The 19298-nt window shown below is 44.9% G+C and overlaps 1 protein-coding gene across 4 annotated transcripts; it reads right to left on the reverse strand.

Moving 5' to 3' along the window:
• Positions 1-1336: 1336 nt before the first annotated feature.
• On the reverse strand, positions 1337-18839 carry LOC119715013 (butyrophilin subfamily 3 member A2-like). Of its 4 annotated transcripts, XM_072032124.1 has the most exons (15): positions 18699-18837; positions 18301-18421; positions 17818-17888; positions 17461-17577; positions 13565-13712; positions 11276-11377; positions 9527-9868; positions 7169-7441; positions 6259-6360; positions 5487-5543; positions 4844-4870; positions 4393-4419; positions 4142-4162; positions 2655-2681; positions 1337-2244 (listed from the first exon to the last, which is right to left on the reverse strand). In XM_072032124.1, the coding sequence occupies exons 6-15, from the start codon at positions 11337-11339 to the stop codon at positions 1661-1663; spliced, it is 1524 nt and encodes a 507-aa protein (XP_071888225.1). In that variant the 5' UTR covers positions 11340-11377; positions 13565-13712; positions 17461-17577; positions 17818-17888; positions 18301-18421; positions 18699-18837; the 3' UTR covers positions 1337-1660. The 4 variants fall into 4 exon arrangements, with proteins under 4 accessions (XP_071888225.1, XP_071888222.1, XP_071888223.1 ...); XM_072032121.1 differs by lacking the exon at positions 13565-13712; XM_072032122.1 differs by lacking the exons at positions 13565-13712; positions 18301-18421 and having other exon boundaries at positions 18699-18838.
• Between the last annotated feature and the right edge of the window lie 459 nt (positions 18840-19298).

Genomic DNA, 19298 nt, shown 5'->3' on the forward strand with positions numbered 1-19298 from the left:
GGAAAGAGTAGGCATATAATGATTATGAGAACAGAGAGTGGAAAATCATGATACTGGTTTGGCTACGGCCAAACTCCCTTTAGCAATCAACTTTCTTAACTTGGCAAAACTCTCTACCAGGCGCCTCCAAGAAAATTTGAGCTCGGTCGGGTAATTTCTCTAAGAAATCACAGAATCACAGAATTATAGGGGTTGGAAAGGACCTTAAGAGATCATCGGGTACAACCTCCCTGCCAAAAGAGGTTCCTTAGAGCAGGCTGCCCAGGTAGGCATCCAGACGGTCCTTGAATATCTCCAGAAAAGGAGAGTCTACAACCTCCTTGGGCAGCCTGTTCCAGTGCTCTGACACCATCACTGAGAAGAAGTTCTTTCGCATGTTGGTGTGGAACTTCCAGTGCTGCATTTTGTGGCCATTAACCCCTTGTTCTGTCCCCACAAACCACTGAAAAGAGATTGTCCAAATCCCTCTATCCCCCACACCTTGTATTTATGTGTATTTATACACATTGATGAGATGCCATCTCTGTCTTCTTTTCTCCAGGCTGAACAAGCCCAAGTCTCTCAGCCTTTCTTCATAGGGAAGATGCTCCAGGGCCCTCTCTTCCCTCAGGGCCCAGGGAGGCCTCCAGATTCTGGAGCTCTTCACAGTCTCCAGTCTGAACTGACACTTCACCCCTCAGGGATCCACCTGTGTGCTCACTTGAGCCCAAAGAGGCTGTGTGCCCTCAGTTTGGGTTGCTGCCTCAGCCCGGCTGCTGCAACATCAGTGTTACTGTTGATAGGTCATTTCAACTGCCCTTCAGAGTTCACTATGAAACAATAATCTTTTCTTGCCTCTCCTGCAGTGTCTTCAGTACCTCCCATTGGGCACAGCAGGCTGGGAAGGGTAGCTGAAAGAATTGGGACAAGTGAAAATCTAAATAGATTCCCTAGGAGACTGCTTCACAGTGCCTTTCCTGTCAACATTTGCACTTGGGTCTGCATTGTGCTTGTCAGGGCTGGGAGTCAAGGCTCATGATCTGGGGGTGTGCACTTGCTGCAGACAATAAGAAATTATCTCTTGTGCTGAACATAAGCAGGCACTTCAAAGGAAGAATAGCTGCCCTCAGGCAAAGAACCTCAAGGCAACAAACAAGCATCACATTTATTGAGGTCTGGGATCTCTAGTAAGAGTGCTTCCTGCATCAAAAAGCATCAGTTAACTAGCTGCAAGGGATTTCCAGAAGATTGTTGCTATATGGGAACGTAAAAATCTGGGCAGGAATGGCTTTGAATCCCCCTTGATGAGCAGATTATCAGTATGAAGAAGAAAGATAGAACATGAGAGCACTCAGCATCACGGGAAAAATCACTCTTTCTTATTTCATTTTCTGTTTAATGAAGAGGAACATGGAGTGAAAAGACAAGGGAATAGCAAAAACTGGTAGCTGCAGAAGGTGTGAGTGCATCTCCTTGTTTGATAGGTCCAGGTGTTGCTCCTGGGGGTTGGTGGCATTTCAAATGACAAGCACAAGTATACTTCCTGCTCTTTCTGAATTTGCCAGTCCAGGCTTCTCTGCCTCTGACAGAGTTTGGGTGGAACCAAGCAGGTCTGTCAATGATCTGCTCTGCTTCTTTGTCCTTTCTCCCTCTCCATGGAGACCAGAAGAATCACTGCAGCTCAGGTCAGGTTTCTACATACCATATCGTGCTGCATTTTTTGTGGGTAGTCCCACCCTGTGTTGTGGTTGATGGAGAGGGGTTTCCCCTTCTCTCCTACCTTACCAAGGCCTGGTTTGAGGAAAGGGTACAGTTTCATTGATGGTTCAATTGAGATTTTCAGGATACGTCCTGAAACCCCAGCATTGTAGAAGGAGAGCGTGTTCTGCTTTAAATCCAGGTCAAGCCCAACCGCTGCTAGTGGGGCAGTATTCTGATGCATCACATTATTGGCTTCCTCAGGCCAGAACTTTCCTTTCTCCCTTCTCAGTGACCAGACTCCATGCTTAGGAAGCTCCTCCCAGCTCTCTCCTATTAGAGTGTCCCTCACAGTCTCTGTCAGTACCCCCACCTCCCAGTCCAGCCCATCCCACACCTGCACCTCCCAGTAATGTCGCCCCAAGGCAAAGCCCTCCCTGCCCACCACGATGGGAAGCTGGCACTTGATGATGGAACCCTGATCAGAAGGCTCGTGGTGGACTGTCCTCTTGTCAGGGGACAGGGAGAGCTCAGGGTGTTTCCGTGCTACATCCAGGGTGATGGGCACTGTAAAGACAGAGGAGGAGTCATTAGTTAAAAATAGCAGAGAATCCCAGACATCGACATCCTTATGAGGAGAAGGACCTGTTGTCTTTTAGAGTGAGCTTTAGAAATAGAGCTCTGCTCCCAGGTCATGTTGGAGTTCAAACGTGGCTTCTAGCCTAAGGGCGATGCCAATTTCCTGGCAAGCAAGGAATGACAACTTCATTCCCAAGTTGGCTGCTCATGGTTCAGTACTGTGGGACCCATACCATGGGTGTAGCTAAACCCAAGGGCGATGCCAACCCTTGCCCATTTGCCACTGCTCAGCAGTGTTTTGGCCAGCTTGTTCCAGAAGGAACAAGGGGACTTGCTCCAAGCTTTGACACCTTGACTTTGCTTCTAACCCTTCTGTCAGATTACGTCCACAAACTTACCCATGTAGCTTCGAGCCCGTCTGAACTCTGTTTAAAAAAAAAAAAAATAAAATAAAGAAAACACAAATCAAAAGCAGAGGCTGTATTCAAAGGCCAAATTGCCCATGATGGATCCATGTCCCTTCCACATTTGTGGAGCAGTGCTCTGCCATGCCTGAGGTACCTCACAAGCAAAGGAGTAAACCTTCTGTCCTGGCATTGGCCCAGGCCTGCCACTGAGGAAAGCTTGTGATATGGGACAAAGGAGAATCATAGAATCATAGAATATCCTGAGTTGGAAGGGACCCTTAAGGATCATCAAGTCCAACCCTTGACACCGCACAGGTCTACCCAAAAGTTCAGACCATGTGACTAAGCGCACAGTCCAATCTCTTCTTAAATTCAGTCAGGCTCAGTGCAGTGACCACTTCCCTGGGGAGCCTGTTCCAGTGTGCAACCACTCTCTCTGTGAAGAACCCCCTCCTGATGTCAAGCCTAAACTTCCCCTGCCTCAGCTTAACCCCATTCCCGCGGGTCCTGTCGCTGGTGTTAATGGAGAAAAGGTCTCCTGCCTCTCGACACCCCCTTACGAGGAAGTTGTAGACTGCAATGAGGTCTCCCCTCAGCCTCCTCTTCTCCAGGCTGAATAGACCAATGTCCTCAGCCGTTCCTCATACGTCTTCCCCTCCAGGCCTTTCACCATCTTCGTAGCCCTCCTCTGGACACTCTCCAACAGTTTCATGTCCTTTTTATACTGTGGTGCCCAGAACTGCACACAGTACTCGAGGTGAGGCCGCACCAGCGCAGAGTAGAGCGGGACAATCACCTCCCTCGACCTACTAGCAATGCCGTGCTTGATGCACCCCAGGACACGGTTGGCCCTCCTGGCTGCCAGGGCACACTGCTGGCTCATATTCAACTTGCTGTCTACCACGACCCCCAGATCCCTCTCTTCTAGGCTGCTCTCCAGCGTCTCATCGCCCAGTCTGTACGTGCAGCCAGGGTTTCCCCGTCCCAGGTGCAGGACCCGGCACTTGCTCTTATTGAACTTCATGCGGTTGGCGATCGCCCAGCTCTCCAACCTATCCAGATCCCTCTGCAAGGCCTTTCCACCCTCATTCGAGTCCACAACTCCTCCAAGTTTGGTGTCATCAGCAAACTTGCTCAAAATACCTTCTATAGAAGCTCCTTGGGAGCTGAGCATGGCCTTCACATGTGTATGTAGTGGTCTAGCCCACAGGACTTGCATTATATGCCCCCCAAATATATCAGGCAGCTTAGGGACAAGTTCTCTAATCCTGCAGCATGCTGACTGGTATGGGAAATGGTGGATAATAATTCATTGTCATTTGGAGTCCCCATTGAGTCCCTCTGAGCCCTCAAAGAGGAGCTCACTGTCTGGAGTACAGTTTTTTGCTAGGACTGTGTGATCAGTGGAAGGTGTGGCTCCCAACCACTGACAGACTTGTATTTAAAGAGACAGAGAAAAGGAAGATGCCTTGACTTACCTAGTTCTCTGTTTATTGTATCTGAAAGAGAAACATGGACTGTTATGTGCTTGGTCAGTGAGAGGGAACTACCACTACTAGGTACTGAGAACTACCCAGGAGAGGAATAATGACCACAAGGCCAGATAACTGGACTTCATCTCTCACTAACATCTGCCTAGAGCATCAGGACACAGACAGTTTGTATCTATGTATGTTTTCCACAATAGTGGCAACACACTATTTATTTTCTCCCATAATTGGTCTCTTACCATATCGAGCCTGCAGTGAGTCATAATCTGCAAGAGAAAAAAGATAAAAATATCTTTGCTTTCTGTGTTGAGGATTTGAAGAAGACATTTCAGATATTTCTGCATCAGATATGCATGGCCTGAAGGGACGGTGAAGTGATTTCCCCTTCTGAGTATAGTACCCTGAGTGAGCTAGATAAGCCTACACCCACTCCATTTTTGTGAGGTGAATTCTGGTGGTGGCTGCAGGCATGGATTTTGTTCTGCAGATGCCTTGCCCACAATTTCTTTAGTGTAAACTTGTTATGGGAATGAAAAAGAGGATGTGAAAGGAAAGGGCAGATTGGAGGAGGTCCACAGTGAGGAAGGGTGGGTGCCTGGCCTGGGAGAAAGGCTAAAGGATAATGACTACATAAACTTGGGAAAACTGGAGTGGGACTTTCTCAGTGTGGAGAGATTAATTTTACTGTACCTGCATTTGATGTCATTTTCTCAGATTCTGTACAGCAAGGGAAAAAAAAACACAAATGTTAGACATTGAGTAATGGCTTGAGATCCATAAGACTCCTCACAGATAATTGAAAACTGATGCGAAAGAGATGGTCATAGCCCTAACAGAGGTCAGCCTCAGAACACTCAGTCCCTCAGTCCTGTAGACAGATGGAGATGCCCCCTCCTGATGCCTGCACTCTCTCTTCTGTTACCCACTAATGCAAGGAGGTTGCAGGTTCCCTCAGTGCTTTCAGATATTGGGAATTAAGACATCCTTCCCTGGTCAGTTGGGGACTTGGGAAAAGGGCTCTGAGCTGTTCAGAGGGTTGCGTTCTTTGTGCTTGTGCTAGATGAAGGGATGACAGCAGAAGGAATTTCAAGGCACATCATAGGGAAATGTCCAGGGAAAGGAACTGACACCTTCCTGTGCAAGCTAGTGAGTCTAAAAGGCTCCTAGGAAAGTAAACGTTTTTCATATTTTAACAAACTCTTCAGCTGAGATAAGAGCACAAGTATAGTAGCTTTCTTCTGTGAATGCAAGGAAATCTCTTTCCAGATGAAAGATGGATGGCAACTGTGACTGATTGTTGAAGTGGGTACTTAGAGATGGAGATCTCCCTTACCTTGATTTTCAAAAGTCTCTTCTACAACATTTTTTTTCTTAGAGGTCCTCTGTTTTGCTGTAATGTTCAAAGAAGCAAATGAAATAATGAAGAACAGAGCAAATATCTGAAGATCATATGTAGGTTGTATGTGAAAAAAATATCTGAATTCGGTTGGGGGCAGGTCATAGCATGTTGGGTATCACAGGGGGTTGTATAAGCACATCATGCTGGGGATGGAGTAGAAGAAACAAATAACTTTTATTTAGTTGAACCATGTCATTTTTTATGAAATTATAGTGGGTTTATTTTATTTTATTTTATTTTATTTTATTTTATTTTATTTTATTTTATTTTATTTTATTTTATTTTACGTTCTTTTCCACTCTGTTATTGGCCATAATGTATTACCAAGTATTCTTTGAAGGTTCCAGCTTAGGTACAATGTAAAGATTGGGAGTATTGGGTTTAGCTTCTTTAAATTTTGCAACTTATGATAAATAAACAATCTCCACTCCCTACCTTGAACTCTGGTTTGAACACTTTAGTGTGATGGGGTCAGGCAGAGGCAACTGAAATAAAGGCCACTTTGCACAGCAGCAGGACTGTGGCCACACTACCAGCTGAGTGCAGACTTGCACATCTTGTGGCGTGTCTCTGTGCAGATGTATCTACACCCACAGGTGCCTAGCATGGTATGGATGAAGGGCCAAGCTCTTTTGTTTTGTTCAATGACCACTTTGTCTTCAATAGGTTTCACTGAGGCAAAAAATAAAAATAAAAATAATCTTACCTCTAAATAAAAGAAGAGCGCTAACAGCACTTATAAGAAGAGTTAAAGTCAATAGTATCCAGAATGCATGGATCCATGCAGATGTTTGTGGAAAAGCAGCACCTTTGAAAAGAAAAATCTTTGAGTTTCATCTTGCAGTGTGCAATCAGGAGGAATCAATCAGGAGGAATCACTTTGGGATCATGTCAGTACTTTTCCAGGAACTACAGAGCTGAGTTGACTTATTCAGATCAAAATCTCAGCTTTTGGAAAAAGATGGAGAAGTGAATTCTACCCTAAAATTATCAGGCGTTTTTCCTCTGGATCACAGAGGTTACAAGTGTCTATAAAGACAAGCTAATTCAGCTGAGCTGTGATAAGTGTTACAGAAATGTGTGGATGGATGAGCAATGATCTGGGACTCCTGGGATAGTGTTTTTCACCAGTCCCTTGGGCATCTAACCTTTTTAAAGAGTACCTACCCAAGAGTTCCCTTAGAACTGATGTAAGAAATAGCCACAAACCCTGCCTTCTGGGGCAGAGCCTGCCTTCTCTAGAGACTTGTACAGCATTCAGGCCAAGAAGGACCCTTCCCTTTCCTTACTACATCCTGTCCAGCCTGCAGTTCGGCATGGTGGTTTGTGATCCATCTAGCTGGCCTATCTTCCAGCTGGATCCAGCTTCTGTCTTCTAGCTGGACCTATTAACTTCGCTGGCACTGGAAAGCACCTTACAGAGCTTCTAGGACAAAGGATATCGTTATAGCAAAGGCTTCTCAGGACACTGAGTGATCTCCCTGCTCTTATCTCTACCCTTCAGCCTTTTCATCATATTTTCTTTCCCTTTCCCTTTGAGGAGGGGAAGTGAGAGAGAGCTGTTGTGGTGGAACTCAGCTGCCCAGGTAAGTAAAACCACCACAGGTATGACTCACTTGAGAGGCGCACAGTAGTTTTCTCAGCCTGTGCCATGTTGTTCTGGATTTGACAGGTGACTTCTTCCGCTTCCTGTCCTGTAATTGTGACTCGGCTCAGCACACTGAAGAGCTCCTTGCTGTCCTGATGTATTTCAGTGTCTGGAGACAGCATCTGCTTATTCCGAACAACCCACTCGACAGTGGGTTTGGGGAACCATCCATGTGATCTGCAGGCAAGCTCAATACCTTGTCCTCGGGGGCCCAATATTTCAAAGAATATTTCACTGGTACCTTAAAAGCAAGAGTTTGTTGGTGAGAGGATAGTGTTTCCACAAAAAGCACCTCTACCTGGGATTTACAGCTCTTGTTTAATAGAGAGTTTGGCCCCAGTTTCTTTTAGTACTTAGCCTAGACCTTGAAATGGTCCCCTGGGATCACAGATCCTCTCTGCTATGTATGACAGCTTGTCCTTGGCTAAGAAAAAGACACAATGCTGGATGGGTCTGCCTCTCAGTTCCCTACCTGGCAGAGAGAAGATGTGTGTCTTTATACCTTTTGCTTACAAAAAGAATCTGTTACTGCTGTTACAGAATCTGTATGACACTGGTCCAGTTTTAAGGAAGTGGAAAGAAGAAAACATAAAAACTGTAAAGCATGCACAGCTTTTTCCCTGGCATCTACCCAGTTCATGCTAGCATGAAGGAGTGGGTGTTGATGACTGTATAGGGACTGCACCAAAACTGCTCTAGTGTGAGGGTGTGGGATGCACCACATGCATATCTTAGTCAGACCCCTGAGTCCAAGCTGGACTTTGTAGGGATATTTCCTGGTTGATAGTATGAAATGGACACCAGCTGGGACCTCTTTCTCTTGCCTATCCTTAAAGCCTATCTAGCCACTTTTGGATGGGGAGATGATGTTTTCAATCAGCAAGTCTAGGCTGACTGGCTTCATGTGACATTACTCTCCCACACACAGATTATGCCTACTGTCCATGAAGACAGGGCAACCTTTCACACCAGCACAATACGTGGGGACTTATGTGTCCATCATACAGAATCACAGAATCACAGAATCGTCTAGGTTGGAAGAGACCTTCAAGATCACCTAGTCCAACCTCTGACTTAACACTAACAAGTCCTTCACTAAACCATATAACTAAGCTCTACATCTAAATGTCTTTTAAAGACCTCCAGGGATGGTGACTCCACCACTTCCCTTGGCAGCCCATTCCAATGCCTACATGTAACTACCCTTTCAGTAAAGAAGTTTCTCGTAACATCCAGCCTTATCCTCCCCTGGCACAACTTCAGCCCATTCTCCCTCGTCCTGTCACCAGGTCAGAGAATAGACCAAGCCCCTCCTCACTACAGCCTCCTTTAATGTGGCTATAGAGAGCGATAAGGTCGCCCCTGAGCCTCCTTTTCTCTAGGCTGAACAATCCCAGCTCCCTCAGCCACTCCTCATAAGACTTGTTCTCCACACCCCCTCACCAGCTTTGTTGCCCTTCTCTGGACTCTCTCAAAGCACCTCCATGTCCTTCTTATAGTGAGGGGCCCAAAACTGAACACAGTAATTGAGGTGTGTCCTCACCAGAGCTGAGTACAGGGGGAAAATCACTTCCCTAGACCTGCTGGCCACACTGCTTCTTATACAAGCCAGGATGCTGTTGGCATTCTTGGCCACCTGAGCACACTGCTGGCTCATATTCAGCTGACTATCAACCAATACTCCCAGGTCCTTCTCTGTCAGGCAGCTGTCCAGCCACTCATCTACCAGCCTGTAGAGCTGCTTGGGGTTGTTGTGCCCCATCATGTGGTCTCACATCTCCCCAACAGTGATTACTGCAGCTAGCTAACCCTACACTTGTCACAGTAAAGCTGAGAGCAGGGATGAACCCTGCATAAGACCTCACCCTGATCTCTTGGCCGTCTTATCAAGCTATCCCCGCATACTCCACTTCTCCATGTAATGCAACCAGTTTTGAACATATATGGTGAAGTCTCTCAAGAGACTCAGGGAAGCACTTTATGCTATGAGAGTTTAAAGCTCCTTCCTTGCCTAAAACTAAAAGTGACCCTCCTTGGGCTGCCCAGGTTGCTAGTGCCCCTAGTTGCCTCCTGTACAGTGAGTGGCACATGGATTGAACTCTTCCCAGCCTCTTGCCAACCTCTCAGTCTCTCGGTGGCTCTGAATTAAAGAGTTAAATCACATCACAATTTGGGTGTCATGTGGCCCACTGGATCATATGACTGGTCATATTACATGATGGATCATATGAGGGGAGATCAGCTGGGGGCAGTGTACTTTTGAATAGCTTTTTTCCTTCTGTAAAAACCCTCTTCCTTTCATAATCCAGCCCACAAAATCTCCAACCTGCAATGCTGAGCACGGTGGTTGTGTCAGCACTCCAGTCCTTGGAATTCACAATGCAGCTGTACGTTCCTTCATCTGCTGGCAGCACGTTCTTCAGTGTTAGGGACACATTCCCAGTAGCAAGTCCATCTTTTAGCAATTCAGTCCTCCCCACGTATTTCTGCCCTGGTTTGTTAACTGTGTTCCTCCATATGTAGACATCTTCTATATGCCCATCTGTGATTTTCTTCCACTGAACTTCAATGTCATACAATGGTTTCGTGGAAGAGACATTGCAGGGAAGAACTGTGTCCAGGCCAACAACCCCCAACACATTGGGGGGAGAGATGACCACGAAATTTTCTGTAGGAACCAAACTTGATTAAACACCTGCCTGAAATCCATCAGAAAAAGTACCAGTATAAAAGGCAAAGAGAACTGGGATATTTATGCCTGCCCCAGAGAATGGATAGCACTTGCAAGTTGGAAATCTTCGTTAGAGACTATTCTCTTTTCAGTTAAATCTGAAAAGACCATGAAGCAATACCTCAGAACAGAAATGTAAGAAAGAAAGAAAGAGAGAGAGAGAGAGAGAGAGAGAGAGAGAGAGAGAGAAAGAAAGAAAGAAAGAAAGAAAGAAAGAAAGAAAGAAAGAAAGAAAGAAAGAAAGAAAGAAAGAAAGAAAGAAAGAAAGAAAGAAAGGAAGGAAGGAAGGAAGGAAGGAAGGAAGGAAGGAAGGAAGGAAGGAAGGAAGGAAGGAAGGAATGGAATGAAAAAAAGAAAAAGAAGAAGAAGAAGAAGGAAAAAAAGAAAAAGAAAAAGAAAAAAAGAAAAAGAAAAAGAAAAAGAAAAAGAAAAAGAAAAAGAAAAAGAAAAAGAAAAAGAAAAAGAAAAAGAAAAAGAAAAAGAAAAAGAAAAAGAAAAAGAAAAAGAAAAAGAAAAAGAAAAAGAAAAAGAAAAAGAAAAAGAAAAAGAGCCTATGTGGTCCTTTGGGGAAATGACTGTTGTCCACTGGAATAACATTTGGAAAGCATTTTTAATGATATGAGGAAAACTGTTAGCATGTTTGCTTTTATTTATAGTTTAAATAAAATGTATTTATTTTATTATTTTATTTTATTTTATTTTATTTTATTTTATTTTATTTTATTTTATTTTATTTTATTTTATTTTATTATTTCATTTCATTACATTTCATTTCATTATCTTTGTAATATTTACTCATTTGTTCTCTCACTCTTTTTTTTTTTTTTTCTTTTTCTTTTTTCTTTTCTCTGGAGCAAAATGAACACTGGAAAAGTGGAAGCCCAAAGTGTTGAAAAGTATGGAGAAAATAGGCTCTTAAAAGTGGAATAAGAGGGGATTATTTGGAGGAAAAATAAGAACAACAACAACAAAATTGCTTAAAAGAATGTACAGAAATATTTTGTCCAACTTTCTAGCCTGCCATGGCCCTTTCCAACCTATGTCAGCAGCAGTGAGGCAGCTGTGTCAATGGAAACTGCCCATGTAGACTTGGAAATGCTCTTGCTGCTTTGGCAAGGGCAGATGTGGCAGAGCTGCGTTGGGTTAGGGCTACCTCATCTCCAACAAAGAATATAAACTCAGGCTGGAAAGAGGAAGATTCCAAAACATCATACTGACAGGGCAGCTCTGGCTCTTTTGGAGTTAAGAGGAAGTCTCAGGAGACCATGAACTTCAGCTTGTGCATTTCTTATCACCTGCAGACTTTAATCCCTCAGGAATTAAAAGCGATTATGTAAGTGTTACCTGATGAGATGGGGGTGGCTGCTAGCAGTGTCACGGTGAACAAAAGCCAATTCTTCTGCTCCATGACTGCAGTTGCATATGTAGAATGATAATTCAGCTGACCTGAAAAAGACACAGAAGGTAAGTATAATAGAAGGGAAATCTGTCCTAAACACAGGACATTTCTTAAGTTGCACTAACGCGCCTTTCAATGCACTCAAGCAGTTGAGTTTGAATGCCAGGAAAACCTATTGCTGTCCAGATGTCTCAATTTAAATTTCAGCTTCTGAGAATTTCTTGCAGCCTACCAAGCTCCCAGAAGGTTATGAGAGTGTATGCAAGAAACAGAAAAATACAACCCAGCCCACACTGTTTTCTGCAAAATTTGATGAACACATGAATTAACACACCAGTTTAAATCTCTGGTCTGAGTTTCACAAGTCTCTCTGTCCATGTTATGAGATGGGTAAAGAAAGAGGGAAGAAATGGTGTTTAGCAGCTTCTGTACAAAGGTTTACAGCAAGGGGAAACTGTCCTCTTTGCTATCATGAAGACACGGCTCCCTGAAACAATCAGACTTCAGAGTGAAATCAGAACCTCTCTTGCAACTTCACACAAGATTTCATGTAACTAATTGACACAGCCAACCACATTCAACACTGACACAAACCTGAGATAATTTAGGGCTGCACCAAGGTCAACTTTGGTGCCCTGTGCTAGAAAACATACCCTTCTCTGGTCTCTGGCTTTTTTGTAGAGTTTGACATTTCTAGTACATGGTTGACTGTCGCTGTCTCAGTCCCCATAGCAACAGTTTTGGTATGGTATCTTTACTACTTTGACATAGTTCTATATTCTGTGTTTTTTTTCTTAGAGTGGGTAGCCCTTCAGTCTGTGGTACATGGGGGGAAATGGGCTCTTTTGGTTCCTAGGTCATCCAAGAAGCTAAAGATCATGCTTGCACCACAGAATGAGATGATACTGTTAAGTGTATTTTCCACATTCCCATGAACTTCACCGGTAGGTCAGGCCATTGAATGTGACACTGCAACTGGCACTAAATTTCATAAATGTTCATCAACTTCATCGATGCTGAATCTTGCTCTTGCCACTCTCCAGGAGTTTTCATGGGATTTGAGATAAACGAAATTGACTCTTTACAGATCATAGGCACACAAGAAACTAGAAAATGTTATTAAAGACATTAGTTTAGAGACCTAATATGGGAAAGGGGTTAACCTTGCCTAGAGATGAGAGCATTGCATCTCCTCATCTCCTCAAAGGAGGTGTCCTTGCTGAGGGGCACTGAGGCTCCTATTTGTCACCCAGATAACCTATCCATAGAGGTGTGTTGTCTTCCTGGGGCATGTGTCAGAGACGTTAGGAAGGCTCTGCCACAGCTCGTTAAACCGGAGGATTACTATCCTCCTGTTGTCATTCATGTTGGATCCTGGGAAGCTGCAACTAGAAAAACGAGGAATATTAAAAAGGACTTTGCATCCCTGGGAAGGTTGTTGAAGGGATCAGGGGCGCAGGTAGTGTTCTCCTCTGTCCTTCCTCTGGGTGACCAGGACCCAGAAAGAAGGAGAACAGGACAGGTGAATGAGCGGGTGGTATCTAGACCAAGTATTTGGGTATTTCAATGATGGGCAGGCCTCTGAGAAGCCAGGTGTGTGGGCTGCTGACTTCAACTCAGTAAGTGGGCCACAAGTGTGTTGGGGAGCAAGCTCTCTGGGCTAATTACCAGGGCTTTAAATTAGGTTTGATGGGGGAAGGGAGGGGAAGGGAGGGGAGCTAAAAGTGACAGAGAAGGGCTGGGGGATGTTGTCACTGGTGTCACTGTTGAAGATAGTATGGAAAAACCTCTGAGTTGTCCCAGAAGATCATCTGAGGGTTCCTTAGAGGAGGTAATAATTCTGATATCCCATCCGGAATCTTCTTGTGTCCCTCTAGGGGTAACTGTGCCTGCTGCTTCCCTAAAATGCCTGTATACCAATGTGCGAAATGTGGGAAATAAACAGGATGAGCTCAAGATCTGTGTTCAGTCATGGGGCCAAGATCTCATTGCAATCACAGAGACGTGGAGGGACAGCTCACATGGCCGGAATGCTGTCATGGAGGGCTATGTCCTTTTTAGGAAAGACAGGCTGAGGAAGCGAGGGGGTGGTGTTGCCCTTTCTGTGAGGGAGCAATTAGAGTGTACCCCGCTCCACCTGGAGGAGAGTGAAGGACAAGTGCAGAGCTTGTGGGTGAGAATTTAGGGGTAGGCTGGTATGGAGGACACAGTTGTGGGGGTGTACTACTGGTCACCTGATCAGGAGGAGAAGGTCGATGAGGTCTTCTACAAGCAGCTGGAGGTAGCCTCACAATCATGGGCACTGGTTCTCATGGGGAACTTCAATCATCCAGACATCTGCTGAGTAAGCAACTCAGCCAGACACGACAATCCAAACGGTTCCTACAATGCATTGAAGACAATTTTCTGATGCAGGTGGTGGAGGTGCTGATGAGGAGAGGGTACTTCTGGACCTTATTCTTACCAACAGGGATGGGCTTGTTAGGGATGTGAAAGTTGGGGGCATCTTGGGATGCAGCGACCATGAGATGGTGGAGTTCAAGATGGAACTTGGTAACAGAAGTAAGACAAAAAGCAGAACTGCTACCCTGGACTTCCAAAGAGCCAATTTTGACCTCTTCCAGGACCTGCTTGTGGGTATCTCATGGGCTAGGTTGCTAGAAGGCAAGAGTGCATGTCAGAGCTGGGCTACATTTAAATAACACTTCTTCCAAGCTCAGGATCGGTGCATCCCTAAGAGTAGGAAATCGTGGAAGGGGGGAAGGAAACCTGTGTGGATGAGCAAGGAGCTCATTGACAAGATCGAAAGGAAGAGGAAGGTCTATGAAATGTGGAAAAAGGGCCTGTCCTCTTGGGAGGAGTATACAAATGTTGTCAGGGCCTGCAGGGACGCGACAAGGAAGGCTAAAGTCCACCTGGAGATGAGGCTTGCAAAAGAGATAAAAGATAATAAGAAGGGTTCTTTTCAGTATGTAAACAGTAAAAGGAAGACTAGGGATAATGTGGGTCCCTTGCTGAACGAGGGGGGTGTCCTGGTAACAAGAGACGCTAAGAAGGTGGAGATACTGAATGTTTTATTGGTTTCAGTCTTTACTTCAAGGACTGCCCGCCAGGACTCCTCGACCCTTGAGGGAGGAGAAAGAGTCTGGGAAGTGGAGATCTCCCCCCTTGTTGATAAGGGAGTGGTTTGGGAGTGTCTGAGTGGGCTCAAAGCACACAAATCCATGGGTCCCGATGGGATGCATCAATGTGTGCTAAGGTAGTTGGCAGAGGTGATTGCCGAACTGCTCTCTATCATCTTTGAAAGGTCCTGGAGAACAGGAGAGGTGTCTGAAGGCTGGAGAATAGCCAATGTCACTCTGGTCCTCAAGAAGGGCAGGAAGGAGGATCCAGAAAACTACAGGCCAGTCAGTCTCACCTCTGTCCCTGGAAAGGTATTGGAGCAGCTTGTTCTGGATGCCATCTCCATGCAATTGGAAGAGAAGAAGGTTGTGAGGAGTAGTCAGCATGGATTCACCAAGGGGAAATCATGCTCGACCAACCTCGTTGCCTTCTACGATGGCATCACCTGCTGGGTAGATGGGGGGAGAGCAGTTGATGCCATCTACCTTGATTTTAACAAGGCTTTCTATACTGGCTCCAATGACATCCTTCTGGCAAAGCTGAGAAAGTGTGGGATAGAGGAGTGGACAGTAAGGTGGGTTAAGAACTGGCTGACTGGCCGAGATCAGAGGATGGTGACTGGTGGTGCAGAGTCCAGCTGGAGACCTGTGATTAGCGGTGTTTCCTAGGGGTCGGTGCTGGGTCCGGTCTTGTTCAACATCATCGATGAACTTGATGAGGGAAAAATGTCTACCCAAGGCAAGTACACTGATGACACAAAGCTGGGAGTAGTGGCTGACATGCCAAAAGGCTGTGCTGCCATTCAACAAGACCTGGACACGCTAGAGAGATGGGTAGGAAGAAACCAAATGAGGTTTAACAAGAGCAAGTGTAGAGTCCTGCACCTTGGAAGGAACAACCACATGTACCGCTATAGCCTGGGAGATGACCTGCTGGAGTGGAGCTCTGCAGAGAAGGACCTGGGGGTCCTTGTGGACGACAGGTTGACCATGAGCCAGCAGTGTGTCCTGGTGGTCAAGAGGGCCAATGGGATCCTGGTATGCATTAAAAGGAGTGTGGCCAGCAGGTCAAGGGAGGTGATCCTCCCCCTCTACTCTTCCCTGCTCAGGCCTCACCTGGAGTACTGTGTACAGTTCTGGCTCCCTGGTACAAAAAAGACAGGGAACTCCTGGAAAGAGTCCAGCAGAAGGCCACAAAGATGATATGGGGCCTGGAGCATCTTCCTTATGAGGAAAGGCTGAGAGACCTGGGTCTGTTCAGCCTGGAGCAAAGAAGACTGAGAGGGCATCTCATCAGTGTGTATAAATACCTGAGGTGTGTGAGACAGAGGGATTTGGCCAACCTCTTTTCAGTGGTTTTTGGGAACAAGACAAGGAGTAATGGTCACAAGATAGAGCACATGAAGTTCTGCACCAACATGCGAAAGAACTTCTTCATAGTGAGGGTGACGGAGCACTGGAACAGGCTGCCCAGGGAGGTTGTGGAGTCTCCTTCTCTGGAGATATTTAAGGCCTGTCTGGACACCTACCTGGGCAACCTGCTCTAGGGAACCTGCTTGGCAGGGGGGTTGGACCCGATGATCTTTTGAGGTCCCTTCCAACCCCTTCAATTCTGTGATTCTGTGATTCTGTGTGATTCTGTGATTCTATTATTTGGTGATTAAAGGTTGTGATTAAAGTGTTTCAGATTGTATTATTCTTGCTGGAATACTAGGACAGGCATTTGGGTGGGGGACTTGTAGCAACCTGTTGCCACCTGGATTATAAATACCAAATGTCTTGGAAACACCAAAAATGTCACAAGATGTTTGTGCTTAGACAAAAGCAGCTTCTTCCCTAGCTGTATTCATTGCCATTTGAATATTGCAAGTTCTTTTGAAACTCAGTGAAACCCCATACATCCAGCCCAAATACAACTGAGATGAATTGTACTGATGAGACTGGATACATCAGAGAGCAGAAAGTAGGATCAGACATATATGGGAGCATCTGGACAAAGGAGTTCCAGCCAGCAAATGCTGAGACCTGATACTTCGTTTAGCAAAGGTATTTTTGCTAACAAATGTTATTTTTTGTTTTCTCTGACTTAAAAAAACATGTATTGTGTTATATGAGGAGAGACCAAAAAAAACCTCACTGACTAGCAGATCAACATTTATAACTTGAAAGAACAAAACCAACTGAATGCTTATATGCCATTTTAAAACAAACAAACAAGAAGAAACATAACAAAAAACAACAGTTTGTCTTAATTCCCATAGGCTTCATGTGCATTGCTAAATAGACATAGTGTGACATATTTTAAGATAAACAATCATTATTCTACTAGAAGGATAGAAAATTAAATTAACTTTGGCACTGCAACTTGGATCAAATGCACAAATTCATTGAATGCAGTAAAATTTTAATATGGATGGTTTAATGGTAAGAAAAAAAGACATATTCATGAAGGCCTGATATTCACTGCATAGAAGATGACAACCTTAATTATTCAAACTAATCAGAAAAGTTTGAGGTTGTTAACATCTCTGCAAAGCATTTATTTTACCCTGAGACACTGTGCTGGGGAGGGGGGGGGTGGGGGGGAGGAACAGAGGGAGGAGCTTCCCTGAACCAAACAGTCCCCTTCAGAAAGGGAATATAGACCTTTTCTCCCGCTCTGCAGCCTCCGCTTCAGTGATATGCTGCAAGATAAACGATATTTCCATACACCAAAGACAACTGACAAATCCTTGGTGAAGCAAAACCTAACCCATCTGGCTAGTCAATACCTCAGCTTTCTCCCACTTTCATTTTTCTCTGCAAGAGCTATCAGGAGCAAACATGCTGCTGATGCCTACACTTCCTCCCTGACAACACTTAAGGAGACATGGGTGGAGAGAAGAGACTGTTGGCCCCTGCGTGCACAGCTTTGTTGAAGGGAATAGAGCAGTTCCCTTCCATCTCTATGGAAGCCTGACATTCTTGGTTTGTTCAGAAGTGAAAAAGTTAAAAGAGAAACGCCTTACCTGTCTTGATGTATGAAGGTGAACAATGATATCGGATAGCTGTTTTACCTTCTTGCCAGAGAAAGTGAACTTAAGGCTTAACTCATGCAGGATGACAATGGGTTATGCACCGTCTCCCTGCAGAAGGAAAGGAAAATGAAAGAAAGAATCAAGTACTGAAGTTTAAATCTGACATTCCTCTGCCTGAAGATCACACTTCATCTTTCATAGGAGGGCTGCATTGTTGTGTTGTAAACGATCAGATGCAAAAGGAAATTTGGTGTTAGGAAGAGGTTTAAGATAATCATGCATCCAGCTGAATGCTCACTGCCCAGCATCAGAAGTGAATCTTATTTCAGAATAAAATGTGTATTTCACCTGTTGTAATGTAGAAAAGGTCTCTCCATCTTCTGTCTCAGATCAAAGAGACTGAACTCTGAACAGTGGAACTGAAATGAAGAATGAAATGTTAAAGATTAACTCAGGGTGCAACTCCGAAGATCACGTTTTCTTCTAAGACTGATGCTTTACTGTCAAGTTACAATGGTAATGGAAGCATGTTGTCCTTGGGACTTGGCAGATACCCTTAAAAGAAACCAGCTTGAAAAGGGTGTAACTTTCCCTTTGGGGAAGGTAATGTCTTTGAATCTAACTATTTGTGGATTTTCACAGGGTTTTCCTCTTAATATCATTTCTCACAGCAGTTTCTTCCTGAAAAATACAATGCAGAAAGTATTTCTAGTTGCCTTAGAAACAAAGTTGAATTTTCTTTAGGAAGGAGTGAAAGCAGAAAGGAGAAAAGATGTTACACTTGGTGGAGGAGGACCAAGTAAGGGAGAGCTTAAAAGAAATGTGGCATACAAAATTCCATGGAGCTTGATGGATTGCATCCTCAAGTTCTGAGGGATCTGGCTGATGTCACTGAGAGACCACTCTCCATTATCTTTGGAAGGTCATGGCAACTGGGAGAGGCTCCTGAAGTCTGAAAGAGAGCAAATGTTACCCCTAAATTCAAGAAGGGCAATAGGAAGAAGACCTGGGTGACTATGGTCCAAGCAGCCTCACTGCAGTCCCTGGAAAGCTGATGGAGAAAACCCTCCTGGAAACCATTTCCAAACACACAGAAGACAAGAATGTGCTTATATGAACAGTCAGCATGGATTTCCGAAGCACGGATCACACTTTACTACCCTGTTAAACTCCTATGAAGAGGTCACCAGCTTGTTGGATGATGGGGAAAGATGATGTTTTATACCTACCTTTTAGTGGGATTTTGACACTGCCTCCCATTAATGTCCTGTAGACAAGCTGACAAAGTATATGTTAGATCAGTAGACAGTGAGGTAGAATACTCTATGAAGGGGAAACAGTTTGAACAGCCAGGCTGTGCTGGATTTACATGGCAGAGTAATAGGGGGAATGACCTCAGCGTGGGGCAGGTTTATCCTAAACGACTACAGCCATTGGACAGGACCCACACTGGAGGAGGGGAAAAGTGTGAGCAGGAAGGAAAAACAGACAGCCGTTAAGGACTGATTGCAGTTCCTCATTCCCCATATGCCTGTGCCAAGTGGTGGGGAGAGGGACTGGGAATAATAAAGTGAAGCTGAACCTGGGCAAAGCAGGGGTGGAGGAAGGGTATTGTTTCAATTATGTCTTTGTTTCTCACCACCCAAACCTATTGTAATTTTCAATAATTTGGATTTTCACCAAGGTGAATCAGAAAAATGAAGCACAAAGTCCTGCCCCTGGGAAAGAACTATATAAGGCACAAGGACATGCTGGGAACATCCAGCTGGAAAAGCAGCTTGGCAGAAGAAAAGGACCTGGGGGTCCTGGTGGACAGCGAGATGGCCAAC

Source organism: Anas platyrhynchos, chromosome 36 (assembly GCF_047663525.1).
Source record: "Anas platyrhynchos isolate ZD024472 breed Pekin duck chromosome 36, IASCAAS_PekinDuck_T2T, whole genome shotgun sequence".
Classification (NCBI taxonomy): Eukaryota; Metazoa; Chordata; class Aves; order Anseriformes; family Anatidae; genus Anas; species Anas platyrhynchos.